Source organism: Gasterosteus aculeatus, chromosome 20, assembly GCF_964276395.1.
Source record: "Gasterosteus aculeatus chromosome 20, fGasAcu3.hap1.1, whole genome shotgun sequence".
NCBI lineage: Eukaryota > Metazoa > Chordata > Actinopteri > Perciformes > Gasterosteidae > Gasterosteus > Gasterosteus aculeatus.
The window spans coordinates 7,926,614-7,945,920 of NC_135707.1; the positions used below are offsets into that span (position 1 = coordinate 7,926,614).

Below are 19,307 nucleotides of genomic sequence, written 5' to 3' on the forward strand. Positions count from 1 at the left end.
CCCCTCTGTGCGTGTGTGAGAGAGAGAGATAGGGGGGGAGAGAGAGAGAGGTGAACTGGGCAGCAAAGCCACTTTAAAGCTATTGAAGGTCATTGTCTGTTCATTTTTTTGCCTAATGTCCTGCAACCAGCAGCTTGAGCCACTGTAACGCTCCGTATTTATAGATGTGTGCATGTGTGGTGTGATTTATTCCATGTTACAAACAGATGGATCCCTGCTCACTAGAGACTGAATAATTATGACAATGATGGTAAATGATCCCATTTCTTCTGGCTTCATTTCTGTTCATATTGATACATTAATATTGACCTGTAGTTGTTTGACTCCACTATATCACACAGCTCTCTCTCTCTCTCCTTCTCTCTCCCTCTCTCTCTCTCTGCAGGGCTGCGCTCGTGCTGCATTTCCCAGAACTACCAGCGCGGCCCCATCATCATCATTACCATCTTCATCATCATCACCACCACCAGCATCGTCACCACCACAGGAAGCAAAGTGTCCCACTGGCGCTCCATCGAGTCGCTCCCCAGCTAAACACACACACACACACACACACACACACACACACACACACACACACACACACGTGCGTGTGTTTGTATTTAACATCAATAGCACGTACAGTGGTCGTCGCTTGCAGGCTACTTATTGCACCGCCCTGCGAGTCCCACGCTCCAATAAGCACATCCAGACCAATACCCTCAATATGGGAGAGGGGGGGGTAAACATTCGCCGTGATCTCGCAGCCCGACATGGTGTAGTTAGTGGATCCCATCACGTCGTCGATCCCGACATTATTATCCGTCATCATTCGCATCGTTGGGGGAGTTTTGGGGGGATGCGACAAGTTGCCGGCGTCGCCGCGCGCTCAGTGTGGAAGAAATAGAGGAAGCAGACAAGCAGGAGAGCGCTCGTCCAACCCGGGAGGGGGTGAGGGGGTGAGGGGGGGGAGACGCATTCTCCCCGAGTACACACAAGCAGCGGCCACATCCACTGTAGACAAATCCGTGTTCAGTGACGTGTTTTGTATCAGCCTTTGTTTGTCTTTTTTTTTAAATGCACGTTCAACCCTTTTCCACCACTGCGCTGAAGCCGGAACTCAGATCCCAGTCTTATTTCCACTAACTCTAATCACCCCCTTTCTATTCATTCATTTATTTATTTATTTATTGTTTGCCTCGTTATTCAGCCCATCCACCCCCCCCCCCCCCCCCCCCCCCTCTATCGCCCCCCCCCCCCCCCGCCCCCCTCCCCTCCATCTCCATCTCTTTGGGAGTGCGACGCGCTGCGAATCTCTGCGAAATAAAACAGAAGCCTGCAGGTAAGACCTCTACCAGCTTATTTCCACGATCACGGTGACAATATTAGCCACTGTTTTTGTTGTTGTTGTTGGTTTTTTTTTTAAACTCTGCAGCTTAACGGATCACAGTTCATTCAGTGTAATTTACACGCCACGTTGATTTGTTTCACGTTGCCTGCAACTTGGAGCCCACCACTAACTGACTGTAGACCACGGAATTAAGATCTGTGAAAAAAAAAAAAAAAAACGTATAATCATTATCAGCCACTTCTCTGATTAAATGCTGAATGACTGTTTTTCCACCTTTTTCTGCGGGCCTGTAATTAGCGACGGAAACGTCCATTATGCAAATGAAATTCTTATAATAGCTCGTTTGAACCCCTCAATGCATCCGCACCGCAGGCGTCGGGAGGGGGGGTTAAAATATCTGTGTGAATCTGATGAAATGGTCGCCAGGTCGCGAGTGGTTTTCCGTGGACGTGTGCAGCGTGGGACTCGTGTCCCGTTCCACTGGTTTTCCTCTGCACCGGCCGCTTGATGCTACACAGGCGTCCATTTTCCACCGTGCAGCCTTCTGCAGGCAGGCGGATGTTTGTAGCCCGCTCCGTTAATGAATGCGCCGCAGTCCGCATCACTACTTGAGCCGTGCACGCTGGTCGCCCCCCTCCACCCACCCCACTCCCCCCGTGGCTCCGAGCTTGTGTGCGCCTAATCAGTGGTCTTCAGCCGCCGGACTCCTCGCCGTGTGCAGGCCGGCCAACATCTTAGCTCCGCGTTGGAGACCTGGGCCACATCGGTTTATCTGATGAGCTGCGGGATTCATGTCCCCCGTTCAGCCCGCTGTCTCCGTCCCTCACCGGGGACGACGTGCATGTGCTCCGTGTTCTGCCAGATCCAGCGGTAAGAGGGACAGGGAACATCTGGCGCCTTATCAATCATTCATTTTTTTTTTTTTTTTAATCACAGCTTAGATCACATCATGGCTAAAGGTGGAGTGGGGTGTGATTGGAGATGCTACAGGAGTGTGCACTGCACCATTCAGGAGGCGACCTGTACCTGTGTTCACTGTGGGCTGCAGGAAGGACTCTCACTAATTATCATCATCTGTGGTGAAAAACCCAAAATGTGGTGGCTTGCAGTTACAGCACAAGCTTTTCCCCTCTGAGCTGAGGTTTTGATTTAGGTGCCGCATCTCTCCTGCATGTGTCTGGCCTTTTTCTTTTTTACAGCAGCACACGCTCCTCCGTGTTCGTCCTGCAGGTCCGGCTTAGCCGTCACTTGATGTGGGAAATGTCGTGAAGTTTCACTTTGGATATTTACATCTTGGCACTCGGTCGTAAATTGCCGGTGTCGATGTCGACGATTGATTGTTAAATTGTTGATGATAGATGCAATTTGTAATAGATAATTGTGGATGAGAAACATAATTGCCATTTAATTAATCGCCCTTCTGTACATTTTAATAGAAATAGAAGAACACAGGGTTTAAATAAGTCATAAAAACTGTAGTTTAGGCTTGTGTAAAGGGCCATTCATACATCAACATTGTTTGGATGTCAGTCATTGTTTGGACCCAAAGTCATATTAAAGTCTGCCTTCTCGCTCATGTAAAAAATACTCAACATCCCAGTCAGAAATCATGACCTGCCACTCAAGGTAATCCAACCTCGTTGTGTTGTGGAAACTAAAGTTTTTAAATGTCTGCACGGCATGTCTGTCTGACCTTAGCGCAGTGGTACACCAAACATCTCCAGCGACACGGTCTCGCCATCAGCTGCCATTAACTCTCCATCAGCGATCAGCGAATCTTCCATTGAGACGCGGTCGGTCTCGCCATCTGCTGGAACCCCCCCGCCCCCTCCCCGCGCCCCCCCCCGCCCTCAGCCTCTCTGCCGCCCACATGGTAAACACCGTCTGTACTGTGTGTGGCCTTGATGATTGTCTTTGTGGATTTTTGGATCACTTTAAAAAAAAAAAAAACTCAACCGCCTCTAAGGTCTGCTGTTTACGCTGTAAGGTGACTCACTGCAGTCAATACCGGTGCGTAGCCCACACAGGCTGTAGTGGTTTTAAGCGCCGGCCAAACCGTGATTATCTAATGCACAAGCGTTTCCCCCGACTATCAGACGCAACGTCTGTAACTTCTGAATATCTCCACCTGTTTTGCATCGCTCTTCCTCTCTCGCTCCGCCGCAGGTTGGGCCCGTTAGCCGCTCGTTTACCTCTTCCTCTGTCTCGCTCTCAGGGGAGAAGCAATTGTGCAATGATCATCACATCTGTCAAGTAGCTGTATTCTTCAAGGGAATCGATGCCTTTGCTGCAATTTTCTAGACGGTCTACAGCGAAGATTCACGCCGTTCCTTCCTCTCTTCGGGGAGCTCCGGACGGAAACCCTGCATTGCTCGAGAGGACAGACCTTCGTTTAAATAAGGGTCCCGTAACCGGTGTAATTATCTAAATGTAACTATTCATTCAGATACATGCATGCTGGCTGTAAATGTGAACCTAGGATCGTGCTAAAGGAGGTACGGGCCTTTCTGTGTTTGCTGATTCCATGCACAACGTTGCTTATAATTCCAGTGAGCACAGGCTTTTATCCAAAGCTTTCTAATTGACTCCCGTCTCAATAGCTGTGACCCCATGCATCAATTAACCTCAAGGTTTGGTGTTTTTAAGTGCTTCGCTCAAGCTAGTGCAGCCTCTGAGAACACGGTTCTAGGAGCCTGCTATTGAACCGTGTGGGACCAGGGATGTGTAGTATAGTGGGCAACCCGTGTGGGATGAATGACACGCGAGTGTGAGCATACAGAAGAATAGAAGCGTGTGAGCAAACACGACATGGGACCTGTGACCAAAAGCTGCTAAAACACTAAAAAGACAAAGTTCAGACGACTCATTTAGATGTATACTAGTTCAAGGTTTATGGCTGTTAGAGGAAAAAGGTTTGTGTTAGCTTGTGAATATATACATAAACTAATAAAAAAACAGTTTGTCGCTATAAAGATTAGTTTGATTAATCGTAGTTGGGAGACGGAAAATAAATTGACGGTTAATCTGACAGAATTTATTTTCTCCAGAATCAAGCGCCACGGATTAGCTCCGGTGCTTTTCCTTAACGGAAGGAGCTTGCTCCTTTCTCATTTCTCGTGAAGTCTTAAACTCACGCAACGGCGCCTCGGTTGGAGAGCAGAGTTGTCTTTCCATCAGAGGACCCGCGGTTTGATTCCCAACTGCGCCAGCGTCCATGTCGCTGTGTCCTTGACCCTGGAGCCCGTAGCTGTGACTACGGCGTGTGAATGTTAGTCACTGATGGGCAGGTGAAACTGTGTGTGAGATCTGTGCGTAAGTGGATGTGAATGATGAGATGAGTGGAGACCAAAAAGAGCGTCCTAGTCCATCCAAGTACAGTCCATTCATCGTATTAACTGATGAAGACCACGGGACGAGGAAGCCCTTGCAGAAGCTGGTGGGTGGACCTTGAGTTAAAGTGTAGTCAGTTTGGTAAACATGCTTCCCTGCTGAAAGTCAGATGAGAAGATCAATACCTCTTTAATATCTCAGAGGGGTATTGATCCCCTCTTATCTTTTTTCATTTATTTCCTGAGAATATCAAATTGGTATTTCACCAACATTAATTTATCCATATTACTAAATCATTTGTTAAAGAAAAGTGAATGACAATTATGAGCATTTGCTCATCGTCTCAGTCTTTTGTCATTGTAAGTCTTGTGGGTTTGTCACACAGTTAAATTGTGATTTTTCAGAATTGTACGACATTTTACTCATTCAATTATTAATCACTTCTTAAAATAATCACAGCATGCAGCAGGACTATCTACATTAAGAGTTACAGGGTTTCCAGTAGTTTGGATATCTGCAAATATTCAGTTATGTTGCTACTTAATTTCTTTCACCTCTTCTGCACTGAAATGACAGGATAATGAATTAACGACACTCTTTCTTTATTTAAACCATAAATTAAAAAAAAAAACCAGCTCAAATTGGATCTGCTGTCACTTTACTCAGTGAATAGTGGTTCCTTTCGGCGTGTGCTGCACGTGTGCGTGTGTTTAAGCATATGTTCACGGTTCATGAGCGTCAGGTCATCCAGAGACACTTTATTTTGGGAGCCTCTTAGACTAAGGTGTTCCTGTCACTGCCTCTTCAGGCTGTTCTGCTCACACAGGCAGAGACTTGGTCGCATGCAGTCTGAGGATCTTGGTAGACTCTTCACGTGGGTTTAATGGAAATTTGGCTGCGCTTTGAAATGCCTTTTAAAGATGACCTATTTTATGATTTTATTGTCATCATTTTGACAGTTGTGGGGGTTTTTGAGGCTGCATATGCGCTTGCGTGCCACTGGGTTTGTTTGCGTGTTGATCTTTTTTTGTGCACCTGAAAATCTGTGCTGGCATTCGTGTTAGTGCAGAGATGTTAACGCATGTGTGTGTGTGTGTGTGTGTGTGTGTGTGTGTGTGTGTGTGTGTGTGTGTGTGTGTGTGTGTGTGTGTGTGTGTGTGTGTGTGTGTGTGTGTGTGTGTGTGTGTGTGTGTGTGTGTGTGTGTGTGTGTGTGTGTGTGTGTGTGTGTTTGCCAGCTGTGGGATCTCAGCAATGAGCACAGGTGTATGGCTTTTTGTCACGATTAAGTAGAGAACTCATCACAGCTACCGAGAGTCACTGCTCTAAATATTTAGACATGTTTGCATCAAGCACTCAAAATAGAAAATGCTGTATTTATTTTTAGAGCTTCATCATAAGTAGGCCTTTTGCTTTTTTCCTCTCTTGGTCAAGCAATCAGTATTAGCCAGTATAATTTCCACTCACTAAGTCCCTCATTTTGGCAGCCGCTTTCTCTGACGTTTACTAGTAAATTCAGTGTGACAGTGCTGTTAATTCCTTGTTGTGTATCTACATGAGATACTCTCACATCCCCACACAGGGTCGTATGCCTTTCACATGTGTGAAAAAAAAAACCTTCTTACAGATGTCATTATTTATTCAACAAGCAGTTTGGGTAGTTGATTTATGCAATGAATAGCTAATGGAGCCGCTGCTTCAAAATTCAAATCTCCTCTGTGATTTATGGCTGCATTATTGGAGCCACAACTGGGTGTGCTTGCATTTTATAGGTATTTAAAGGTATTCTGTCATGCTGGGAAAGAGTCACACAGGATGATCTGATTGCACCGTTATGTAAAAAGGGAAGACCTGGTCCCATGGTGGTCTCTTCCCAGAGCGAAGCCCCAGGCCTTTGCTTGCTGCAGTGCAACCTGCTTTTTGTCCTCCTGAGTGTTGCATGAGCAAGTACTTCAAGAGCATCGCTGTTAGAGTCAGTAGGATCGATCACAAAGGCAAACCTGCTGTCATTTCTTAAATCAACCCATATGCAACAATAAATCCGATATTATCCTGAAATATTGATTGAAGTCTTATCAAATATGCTGCTGTTAATGAGTGTATTAAAAGGATGGAGGTGGTGTTCACTTTGTGACAGTTTTAAACCGGCACCCACGCTACCTGCAAAGCAACTTAACTGAAAGCTGCTTGGGTGTGTCATCCTAGCAGTGGTTACAGTAGCTGCAAGTGGAGAGGAGGAGCACTGTGTACCCACATTTAAACCTTAATATCTTCAAGCAGTTTCTCTGCAGTCCCTTAATCTTAACCGTTTAGTTAAACTTTCACACTGCCTTTCTTTTTTCTTGCCCTTGTTCCGTCACGCTCTCTTGCTCTCATTCCCCTTGTTACCCTCTTTCTTAATTATTGGTGGAAAAAAAGAAATTACAGATAATTAAATGGCAATTATGATCTTCTACACAAGGGAGTTTTGCTACGGGTAATAACTCAGTAGGTTATTGTTAAGGTCATTCTTTAAGTACTGGAGTCAAAGACCCCCCACACACACACATGCACAATAGACACTGCTTGGAGAGTAAATCCCTTCTGGACACGTATTTTCCTCAGGGAGAGGCAGTATGTTGATAGGGTTGGAAGGTCATACTACAAACACGCACACACACACACACACACACGCGCATAATCGCATTCACGTATGAGCCCAGCGTGTATAAATAAGCCCCACTGTGGTGGTGTCATTTGACACTTTACATAATAAGGAGCCTGAACGCAGAGATAGGAGGCCAACTGTCTGACCGAGAGGAGTTGAGGGGAACATGAGGCCGGCCGGGATTCAATACGATTGGACCAGACCCATCCTCAGATGCATTGAAGAGGAAAAGTGCAGACAGACTTAAAAAACACACACACACACACAACACTCCGTCTCTACTTCCACCTCCCCTTCTGTCTCTGAGGCAGCTTTGTTTTGGGTCTTACAATGCAAACAGGATGTAACCTATTTTGATCACGATGCCATATTGCATCATCAAATATTAACAGACTTGACTGCACTGCATTATGTCTGCTAATGCTAATGTTGGTTTAATAATGTGTGCCGCTTTATTGCGTCCTCATATGTTTTCCTCAATTCGTCGATATGAAAACGCACGGACAGAGCAGCTTCTCCTCTCTCCACTAACTGATGTTGCGTTGTCTTTATTGACGTGTGGGGTTTTTTTTAGTGCACGCGCATGTGTACGCACGTGTGTGTGTCTGTCTGGGAGCATCTGTGTCACCGTGGTCACACGCGAATCTATTGATAGAGCATTAGTGAACCGGTCCGTCCGCGTGTCTGTCTGCGTTTCACAGTCAACACTCACGGTCGTGATTTGAAATATTCCCATCTCTGTTCTCTCTGTTCTCTGCCCTCTCTCCGCTTTGCTCTCTGCCTCTTTCTCCCTCTATCTCTTGCTTGCCCCTCTCCCCCCCCCCTCGCTCTATGCTGATCCAGACTTTGGAATTCAATGTTGCTATGGTAACAATGTCGGGTTGGTCCTCCCTGCCTCCCCCTCTTGCTCTTCTTATTCAGGCTGGATGCAGCACAACTCGCTTTGGAGTCATTTTGTCCTTACCCTGTGATACTGTCACTTATAATTATTGTAATCTCTATAAACAACGTTTCAATATTGCCCTACAACATTTAAAAAAAAGCATATGTACTGTAGAATTGAGCTGGTGGGTTGATGATGATTAGTCAATCAACAGAAAATCAGCCCTGCTATTAGCTCGGTGAGGATGCAGTTAGATGCTGCTGCTGCTGAAGCTGACTAACATTCTCACAGTGTTAATGCAAAGTCGGACCTTAAGCAGATATCATGTTCTCCATGTTCACGATCTCAGTTTGGTGGGTTTGCGTCGTACCATTTGAGAATTAGCACAAAAAACATGAATAAAATAGTGGAACAGACATTGCCAAACAGATGAATGTAGCAGGACCGTCAGAGCGACGGCCTTTATGTACTTTTATCATTTTAACCATTGTAGCGTGCTATAAAATTGTTTTATACATACATACATATATACAATGTGTATATATATATATATAGTACTTTTTATCATATAATGTTGAAACTTTAGTTGCAATTAACAAATATCGACCATGTTTCTTGACCAGGCCTATTTTCTTTTCACCCGTAACGGCCTTTACGATACGAACTAATGAAATGCAAAAAGATCCCCTAACCTTTGTTCTCTTCATGTGCAGCAGCAGAGCAGTGACTATGGCACGAGTTTCCTGCTAACGGAGGGCGGACGGAGAGCGGGAAAACCGTCCAGGCCACAACCTCCACCAGCAACAGCTTCCCTGTGAGAACACAAGAAAAAAGAGAAAGAGGCAACAGAGAGAGAACAAGTGCAAGAAGGAGAGGGGAGCGGGTGAAAACAGTAGATGGATGCTGTCCGGATTGAGGGGACAGCACGTTCTTCACTGACGAGGAAAAGAAAGATTTCAAAATTGAGTCGAAGGATAGAAACTCGCCGTCAGGTAAGTCTCCACAATCCCGTCATTCCCTCTTGACGTAACCTCAAAGAGAGGGGAGCATGCAAATGTTCAGGCTCAGTGCCCCCAGGGTCTGTATATACAGTATTTATTCTACTGGTTGATTCTTTGCTTCAGTCATTTCTAATGTCTGTCGGTATAAGCATTTTTAGGATGAAAGTAAAACTTTTGACGCTGAACATAAAAGGGAATATTTACAATTATAAGCTACTTCACGGGTCTCTGTGACTAGCTGTTTGATGTTATTTCTGTGAGAGCATAAAAGCATATTTGTATGTAAAAGGTGCAAACACATTCACTTCCTAAAGAGGACTGTATGGCTCCAAGGTGATTTTGTTAGATCTGATAAGTGTGTGTGTGTGTTTGTTTGTGTATTCATCTCCAGCCGTGCTGATTCTGAGGGAAATGGTGTCAGGGTCATGAATATGGAGTACACTGAGATTGGGAGGGTGTGATCTGTTGTGTTTCACATCAATTCTGTCTTGTTAAGCCGAGTCAGCAGAGTCGTCCAACTCTCCTCCAAGGACACATCATAGAGCCACTTATGCACCTCCTACATCCACCTCCGCCTCCTCGCTCTTGCCTTTTTCCATCGCCACCCTCTCCCCCCTCCCGTCGGTGCACCTCAACTCCTGTTGCCCCTCATCATCCCAACTGAGCGTTTGGCCGTCTTTTCCAATGAACCACACTTTGTGTATGACCGTAAACTCCCTTCTGCTTGGTTGCTCCGTCCTTTCTGCTTCTTTCGACTTGTTCAGCCTTTACTTTTTGCTCCCTCCCTCCTCCCCTCCTCCCTGTCTTTCTCTCTGAAGGCATGGTGTGTGAGAAGGGGATCCAGATCCTTCTCACCACCGTGGGGGCGTTCGCCTCCTTCGGCCTGATGACGGTGGCAATAGGGACGGACTACTGGCTGTACTCCCGTGCCCTCATCTGCAACAGCACAGCCAACGTGACCGCGGATGACCCCCATAACAAGGACAAGAAGGATCCCGGGGCGCTCACCCACTCTGGACTGTGGAGGATATGCTGCCTGGAAGGTGAGGCAGATACGTTTTATCCTTATTCTTCTTATTCTTCTTAACGGGAAGGCTGTTTAAGGCTGTTGATTTTATTGCAGAGAAAGTTAATGTATGAAAGAACAGCTGGTTTTCTTTACAACCACTAAGCATGTAATGGGGATCCAAATGCAGTCAGAATAAACTTGACTTTATTACTTAAACATCTTTAAACAGCCATAATAAAAGAGCTGAGTCAACTGAAGACAGGAGAAATATTATATATTCATTTCTTTGAGTTAGATGAGAAGATTGATACCACATATGTAGAGCTAAAGTCAGCAGCCCGTTAGCTTAGCTTAGTACGTAAATTCAAAACAGGACACGCTATTACTGCACTGAACCAAAGATTGGTTGAGTTAGGCATCGCCCTCAAACCGGACATGAACAAACCAGGTGAGCAGTACCTCGGCGAGAACTAATGCTCAAACACTCCCAGCGCTGCAAAGAGCGGGATGTATAATAACGTGGTACACATGAGTGGAAGCAATCTTACCTTCCAACTCTCTCGAATAAGCTATTTCTCAAACTCATTTTGCTGTGTCAACTACGAGGGAATGGGTGCCCCTTTTTTTCCTGGGGTATAATTCAGATGGAGCAGACATGTAGAGGTTTGAGCATTTGGACTTTGTTGTAATCTGAAACCCTTAACGTTTAGACTCTGCCGCCATTTGAATATTAACGCTAGCCAATTTCAAGCGGGTGGCACACTGGAGGTGGTGATGTATCCTGAACTGAACTGAATCCTGAACAGATCAATGTTGCAATGGAAATCCCTCGGCCATGTCATATTTTTTGCCCGTCACCATGTGTTGCTGTTTTTGATTTCTTTAACTAATGCGTTGCAAAGCGGGATGCGTGTAAACATGTTCCGCAGAGTCCGCATTTTACTTTACCTCGCATTTTACCTTAGAACACTTGGTTTGGGAAGCTGCAGCAATGCTGACAGTAATCAACATGTACACATTCTATTTGTACTTGGTAGACCATAGCATAGTGACAAGAAAACCATTTGGCATAATTACCGTATAATTACATGATGCTGAAGCGTAACCCTTACTCAAAGTAATCCATTAATCATTGTGTTTGATTCAGGCTGCTGTAATTTAGATCAAGTGTTGAAACAAAAGGCCCACGTTGACCCTGACGCCCACCGACTCCAACCCGAGTTGCTAATTCATTATATATTGCACCGCCTCGCTGGCACTCAAACAGCAAAGGCTGGAACGGAGCTAACGGGGGAAGCATGCGGCCAAAGGGGAGGTGGAGATTTCGCAATCTGTGCATTTGCTGCAGACTTCTGTCTCCAGGAAAACCCCTCGGCTGTCCGTATGAAGCGTTCCCAAGCCCATCCTGGGCCTGGTCATTGTACGAAGCTAATTTGTCCTCATCTCAAGCTTCCTGATAGCAAAGCAGCCAATTAGAGATAAGCTCTAGGCCTCGCAGCACTGCTGCAGTGCACCCCCACCCACTCCCTTCCGATGCCCGACTTTCAGTTTCTCCGCTTGCTATCCCTCTGTCTCACTCCCCTAAACATTCAATCTAATCTTTCACTAGGGGGGGTTTCTCCCCCTCTTCATCTCCTTGAAGCTTCCTCTCTTTCGGGCTTTTTCTCTCACATTGTGGTGCAGTAGGGCTGACAGTATCTTGGCATGGCTTAGAGGTCAAGCATCCTTGATGTCTGTGGAGTCTTGGACCAAGATATGTGCTCAGTGGTTGTGCAGCGATGCAGTGAGGTATAGCTGGAGTGGAGATGCAGGACATGCTAGAGCTAAAAGATTTATGGCTGTGGGAGGGTGGCACATTACGCTGTAGATAGAGATGTGTCCTGTCCTCCTCTCCTAACCTTCTGCAGCTTTACTGAAGGTGGCGTTGCACTGGATTACCTGTCAGTCATTCATTTATTTTATTCGCTGGAATGTTTTATTCATTGCAAATATCTAATCTACCTCCACAGCTCGGTCAGCTGCACTGAGGTTCCCCAAGCATCAGGTCATAGATGAGTTCACGGATTTATTATTAATTGGATATTAAATAATTCTATTCATGATATAAAAATGGGTATTGTTACAATACACGCAATGAAGTTTTAATGTTGAGGTCAACTTAGTTGAGTTTGTATCTCTTGGAGGGGATGAGACACTTTCTTTTGTGGCTTTCAGTAATCTTGAATCTATTTGACCAATATACCAATTAATTTATCTTAGAATAGTTAGATTAGTAACAATAATAGTTTTACATTCCCTCTGCCCATTTCAATTACTCATCCTTCACTATGCTTTGACAGTTTTTACGCTTATTTGTCCGGACGCTAATATTTTAAAAAGATGACTCAATATGTAATTAGGTTATTTATAGTTTGGAATCAGTTTTTTTTTTAGTTAGTCTTAATTTATTGTTTTTCCACATTCCCCCTTGCAGAACCAGTATACGTTTTCGGTTAAAAATGTCCCCTTCACTATGAATACGGTGCAAAATCAGACACAGGTTAACAGAAGGATCATAGATATCTATGAGAAGTGGCAAATAGCGACATTTATGTGAAATACAACATCTGATGGTAAGTGCACATTGTGTGAAAAAAGAGAAAGCAACAGATGTGTGTACGACGTTGGAACCAGTCTGATGTCAAAATGAAATTAATGTCTAAAAATTGAACGAACCCCACCTGAAACAGTTTGTCTGAGAATGATACCACTGACAATTTTGTGGCGCGACTGATGTACCTCCGTTTCTTTACAGAGCAACCTGTGGAAATATAAGAGCTGTGGCAAAGAGACCAGCCTGTCGCACATCTGTCCGTCCCTCCCTCCGTCTGTGTCTCTTCATTCCATCACTTCCATCTTTCTCACAATCCATCCATCAGCTACAGTGGTTTGCTGTCATCATCGTGCGTGCATCCCTCCGTTTCGTCTGTCTGTCTACGTGCAAGACCCTGGCGGGTAGTTATTTATCTGCCTGTGTGTCTGCATACGTATTTATGTGTGTGCTGCACGTCATGTTACTAACTTGCATTCAGATTTTGTGATGTTCTAATTACACACATTATATATCATCTATTAGAAAAGAGATTTTCAAACAAAGCTATGACCAATCAGCTCTTTCCTCCAGGAGCTGTTGACTTTTCTTAAGGTACAATTATAGAGTTCCTGTCTTTTTTTGTGTCCGGTCACCACTGTTTCTCCTCTCGTATCCCAGGAGTAAAGAGAGGAGTGTGTTCTCAGATCAACCACTTCCCAGAAGATGCCGACTTTGACCATGATGGGGCAGAGTACGTTCTACGTAAGTCAATACCGGCACTACTAGGAACTAGTGAACTCTCGTTATGAATAGGAGAGGAAGACAACCGGGTCAAATGTAACAGTGTCAAACTAAATTCCGTTATCTTTTGTTGTTCAACGCTCGTGAGATTATCTCTGCGAGAGCGCGGGAGATCGTGTACAGGAAGTCGGGGGGAGACGCGTGTCCTAGTCCGTCCTCGGTGCCCTGCAGTGATGTCTTTCCGCTGCACGTGTGCCTGCGCGTACATAAAGGAAAGCTTGTGTTCTGTTTACAATGTTGCAGAGGCATTTTGCTGGCATTTGGGTGGCATTTTCTCTCCCATGGCCTAGTTGTCCTAGAGATGAGTGTTAACGTGTGTGTGTGTGTGTGTGTGTGTGTGTGTGTGTGTGTGTGTGTGTGTGTGCGTGCGGTTGGCAGACCTGCTGAAAGCACTATAGGCCACATGGGAAGGGTTTGACTCAATCGTGTGTCTGGGTCTGAGTAATTCATTTCCTCGTTGAGCGGTTTTAACCATCTCCCTTTTCTCTGTGACTTTCATTCTGCAACATCCCGGTTTTATCCAAACTAGCTTATAAGGTATAAGGCAACACTCTGTGTACCAGCGTGGTTCACTTTAAAGGCACTCTGAGAATATAGCAGCAAACAACTACTGTATTTGCTATGTAGATGTCTCATTGTGTGTGTTTTTCCTAGCGTAGCTGAGTGGAGAGGGTTTGGCTGATTTAGCACCTTTAACCCAACAGTTATTGAGCATCTGCTCATTTAGGAATACTGCAACAAAATCCGTGTCTTGTTTTGGAGATGCATTTTTTTATGGAAGATGGTGGTCAGCCACAAATGTGTTGTGTTTTCTATGACTTCTTCACAACCCTCTTCTTCTTTTATGTTTGTAAGACTTTCTCACAGTCCCTTGTCATCGTACCTATCTTTGCACTCTTATCTAGTATTTGCCGTTCACTATTATTTTGTCCTCGTCTTAGGGGTAGTTAGGGCTTCCAACATCTTCCCGATCCTCAGTGCCATCCTGCTGCTGATGGGAGGGCTCTGCATCGCTGCCAGCCGTTTCTATAAGAGCAAAAGGAACATCATCTTGGGGGCTGGAATTCTCTTTGTGGCTGCAGGTAACTTAAGAATAACATGTGCTTATATGTGCGGGAAGACTGCTTGTGTATATATCACATGCCCAAACTGTTTTCATTTCTTTATTTGTGTCCGGTGGTGTTTAGACTATTTTGCCAGAATAATAGAGGTGTTTACATTCAACCTTCGTCTTGGCAGTTGTCTTTATTGAGAATTTCACAAATCGTCCTGTCAAACAAATGTGTTTTATTTATTCTGCCTGAGCTTATTTAGCTGCTTTATAAACACCATGCGTCTGTGCTCCCTCAGGACTGAGTAACATCATTGGTGTGATTGTGTACATCTCGGCCGCACTGGGGGACATCTCCCCTAAGAAGGACGAGGACAAGAAGTGGCAGTACTCCTACGGTTGGTCCTTTTACTTCGGGGGTCTCTCCTTCATCATGGCCGAGATGGTGGGGGTGCTGGCCGTCAACATCTACATCGAGAAGAACAAGGAGCTGCGCTGCCGCTCGCGCACCGACATTTTCAAGAGCACCACCCACGCCATGCTCCGCCTGCCCAGCTACCGCTTCCGCCGCCGCTCCCGCTCTTCGTCCCGCTCCACCGACCCCTCCCGCTCCCGAGACCCCTCACCCGTAGGGGGAGGCGGGGGCAAGAACTTTGGCCTGCCCCCCTCTGCACTACTCTCCCAGGGCCCCATTTCAGTATCCACCTTACCGAACCCCCACTCCCGCTCCCACACGGCCCTGGCCGGAGGCGACATCTCTCTCTACACGCTGTCCCGTGACCCCAAACTGGGGGGTTTGCCGCCCATGTACGGAACGGTGGACAGGGCCACGCTTTACCAGCTCCACAACTGCTTTCCGAAGGACGGAGGCGGAGGCGGGGTGATGATGAGTGGTACGCTTCCATCGCTTAAGTCCCACAACCCTTCCAACTCTTCCAACTCCAACGCGCCGATGCCCAACTCGGTGGGCTCCGGCCCCCCGGCCTTCACCTCGTCCACAGCAGACCGGGAGCGAGGGATGGGGACTCTGGACAGGCTGAAGGGGGACAGGGAGAGCAACTCGAACACCCTCAATAGGAAGACAACGCCTGTGTAGGGAGAGGGTGTGAGAGGGCGAGAAGGAAGGGAGGGAGGGAGGGAGGGAGGGAAGGAGGACGGGTAGCAAGGAGAGAGGGATGAAAGAGGGAAGGTAGAGGGAAGCGCCGTGTTTGTGGGGCTCAAGAGGAAACAGATAGAAAGGCAGCAAGTCTCTCCCTCTATGCTCACTGTTATTTAGTCGGCTCAATCTCACTGAGAACAGAAAGAGGATGAGTAATAACAGAGTGATAATAATAACAACAACAATGAACTTTCACAATAAAACTATTTTGATATTTTAACCTGCTAGAAATTATTTATTTTGTTAATGATCAAACACAATTAACCTTGGGCTATTATGAAAATGTTTCACACATTTCTTTTGTGCAATATTACCGCTAATTAACCAGATCATCGTTAATGTAAAATTGTTGTTGTGATTATTCTTAGCGTTATTACAGGCTAGCCGTATTTGCAAACACTATAGTTTGGAATGAAACTTTGAATTTTCATGTTACGTTCACTCTAATTTTAGATCTACGACTTTTACTGTGAATTTCTTCCATGCGGGGCCACTGGGACTCTCAGTGAGCTGTGTGTAACTGTGTCAAAGTGTCAAGCATGAGTGTGCACAATATGTGGGAGAATGAGGGCCTGTATTTTTTTTTTTTTTTAACCCCAATGTTATATAATTTTCATTTACAACATGAAGTCAGATTTTACTACTTGTAAATTGTCTTCCAATATTGATACTGACAGAAATGCAACAATAATGTGAGTGACTGAGACAACTGACCAACGTCCTCGTTATCATGAGTTTTCTATGGGCCTCTGTTAGTCTTCTTTCCATTCTAATCAGTGTTAACAGTAGTACTTGTAGCTATAGTCGTGTTGAAGATGTTTGTTCTTGGGCATTAACAGAAACCTCTGACTGGAGGAAGCAGAAAAAAGAGACATAGAATAATACATTTGTACAGATTCAGGTAAAGGTTACTGCCTGGGCAGAAAAACAAAAAAACCTAATCATTTTTTTCTATGAAGAGTCCCAAAGTGAGACATGCAACTCATCATTTTCAGCGGCAAAAAAAGACAATATGTATATGTGGGGTGAGAGGGTTTAAAAAAAAAAAAACACTAGAGAAAAGACTTTTGAAAAGATACATTGTAATTTATGCATACATATATTTGTAAAGTCTATAGATGCGTTTTTCGGGACCACTGTTTTAACTGGGTATGCATTTTGGGCTGTTTTGTTGCCGGTGCCCTCCCTGGACTCTCGTTGGGTGGTTTCATCCCCCGACCGCCGTACCCGCTCCCCCTGCCCGCCCACATTCGGTCACCTGATCAGTGTTCCTCAACTTCACCGCAACTTCGAACAACAGCAGATTCACCACATAGAAGACCCCCCCCCCGACCCCCAAACCTCGACATGATTCTTTTCACTGTGCTTTCCCTGAGCGCCGGCTCCTGACCTGATCTGTTTATGTCAAGAATGTAAACACATGTAAACACCCTCCTTCCCCCCACCTCCCCCGCCTCCCCTAACTGCCCCAACTGACTGCAGATCCAGGTTGAAACCGTGGACACGCCGCTACATGATATAATGAAGAAACAAAACAAACCAGACGCTTCCAGATTCTATACATTTTGATTTCTTTGATTTCATTTCAGAAAAAGAATAATGTGATAAAACCTGCACACAGATAGCATTTATGTGGGCAATATGAATAGTATGTAGTTGAGAATAGATATATCTAGACAAATGATTATGGTTTATCTAAATGTGTGATAAACTTAAACACTGTATTGCACGAAGTTTATAAAAAACAAAATAATAACAGACATATTCACAGACTGCTGTCTTTTGTTTCTTATCTGCTAAGAAAGAGGAACGGGGTCTCTTCTGAAGTAGATTGAGTATTTATCTTTGTTTTGAGTTTCTTTCAAGAGCATCCGTTCATAGTCTTAAAATATTCATATCTGTTACTAAAAGCGGTTTATTGACATTTACATCATTTCCATGTATGCAATGACAACGTGAAAACAATGTGGCAGTAAAAGGAGTCACTTTCAGTTATACATTTCCACAGAATCGCCCTCTTAACACAAATCTCCGCTCGGACCTTTGGAGATTCATAGTGAGTTTCTGCTGATTCAGCTGTCTAGTCGTAAACGTTACTCTCATCCGTCTCCTAACGTTTTTTGGTTACAGCTGTTTCACTGAAAAAGCTCTAATAATCTACTTTACACCAGCTGTTCAGCACCACCAGCAAAACAAACTCAGTCAGTCGGTTGCTGGTGAACACAGTGGAGAACTCACTCATCCAGAGAGCCAGATATTTCACTCAGGAGTTGGTGAAGACCAAAAAACAGAGCTAAAGGAAGGATGGATATGGGACTTACATCCATCAGGTGCACAGGCGCTGTGCGGTGGCAGCGTGGCTCGGCCATCGCCCTCAGCAGAGTTACTCTGAAGTCAACGTAGCAATAGCACACTTTTAAAATAATTCACTGACCTGCATTTAAAATACTTTAAATCACCCCTCCATTAAAAAAAAACGTTTTTTGCCTACTGTTATTTAAATGGAATGTTTGAACTTTACTGTACATAATGATGTATGTGTGCTGTTTGACATTAGCAGATTTTTTTTTCACATTCATCTGCTGAAATGTATCTGTGCTCCACTTAAATCTAAGATTAAGACTTGTGCGTACAAGCAGGATTTTGTGACATCTCTTAGCCAATCGCGGCTCAAAATGCAACTTGATCAAGTGGGATGTGGACACTTGAAAGCTGCAGTGCTGCGTACACTGAGGATATACTAAACAGTGCAGTAGCAGACTCTGTGTCTATAATATTTGAAATAAACAATATTTCAAACGAGAGGGAAAAAGTAGATGCAATCTGAATTCTTACTTACAGAAGTATCAGCAACTGAAAAAAACTAATGTATCAAATTATTATTATTATTAATGCATTAATTAATCGTTTTAATGCTATGAAGCCATCACCTGCCACACGCATCATATATTAAAAATTGATCATGTGCTTTGTTTGTGCAAAATCTTAAACTGAAAAGTACTTTGGTTACTTCCCACCAATGGCTATAACACACACACACAAACACGCACGTACACACATTATTCTGCATTAGTAAGCAAACATTGCTCTGAGTAGTTACTCTAGCTCAAGGTCTTCCAGCTAATCTTTGATGTGCTGTGAACCTAAAAAGACTTCGACCTTCGCTGTCGGACATGAGACTCATAATATTTGCAAATATATGGGTAGCGCCAGATGGGGGGTATTTATCCAATAGGATAATGAGAATGTAAAAGTAAATTGACTGGACTTCTCTAAGTCCACCACACTACCTGAACATTCTGACCATCTGTGACCTCATGCATGCTATGAATGAACTATTATACACTGTAAAAAAAAAAACGTAAAAAGTAGGTAAAATGACTGGCAGCAGCGGCTGCCAAAAACTGTAAAATTAAGGTAAAATAACTTAATTCAAATCAAGTGCGAAAACCATACATTTACAGGAATTTTCTTTAACAATTTTACAGAGAAACACATTTATTGTATAGATTTTGTCTGTATTATT

At 44.6% G+C, this 19,307-nt stretch overlaps 1 protein-coding gene across 5 annotated transcripts; it reads left to right on the plus strand.

The window, feature by feature from the left end:
* The first annotated feature begins 1,208 nt into the window (after positions 1-1,208).
* cacng8b (calcium channel, voltage-dependent, gamma subunit 8b) lies at positions 1,209-17,551 on the plus strand. Of its 5 annotated transcripts, none has more exons than XM_078094904.1 (7): positions 1,209-1,321; positions 8,902-9,180; positions 10,008-10,232; positions 12,993-13,192; positions 13,449-13,532; positions 14,513-14,653; positions 14,922-17,551. In XM_078094904.1, exons 3-7 carry the CDS (start codon positions 10,219-10,221, stop codon positions 15,716-15,718), a joined length of 1,236 nt encoding a protein of 411 aa, XP_077951030.1. In that variant the 5' UTR covers positions 1,209-1,321; positions 8,902-9,180; positions 10,008-10,218; the 3' UTR covers positions 15,719-17,551. The 5 variants fall into 5 exon arrangements, with proteins under 5 accessions (XP_077951030.1, XP_077951028.1, XP_040021483.1 ...); XM_078094902.1 differs by having other exon boundaries at positions 12,993-13,140; XM_078094903.1 differs by having other exon boundaries at positions 1,251-1,321; positions 8,905-9,180; positions 12,993-13,140.
* The last annotated feature ends 1,756 nt before the right edge of the window (positions 17,552-19,307 follow it).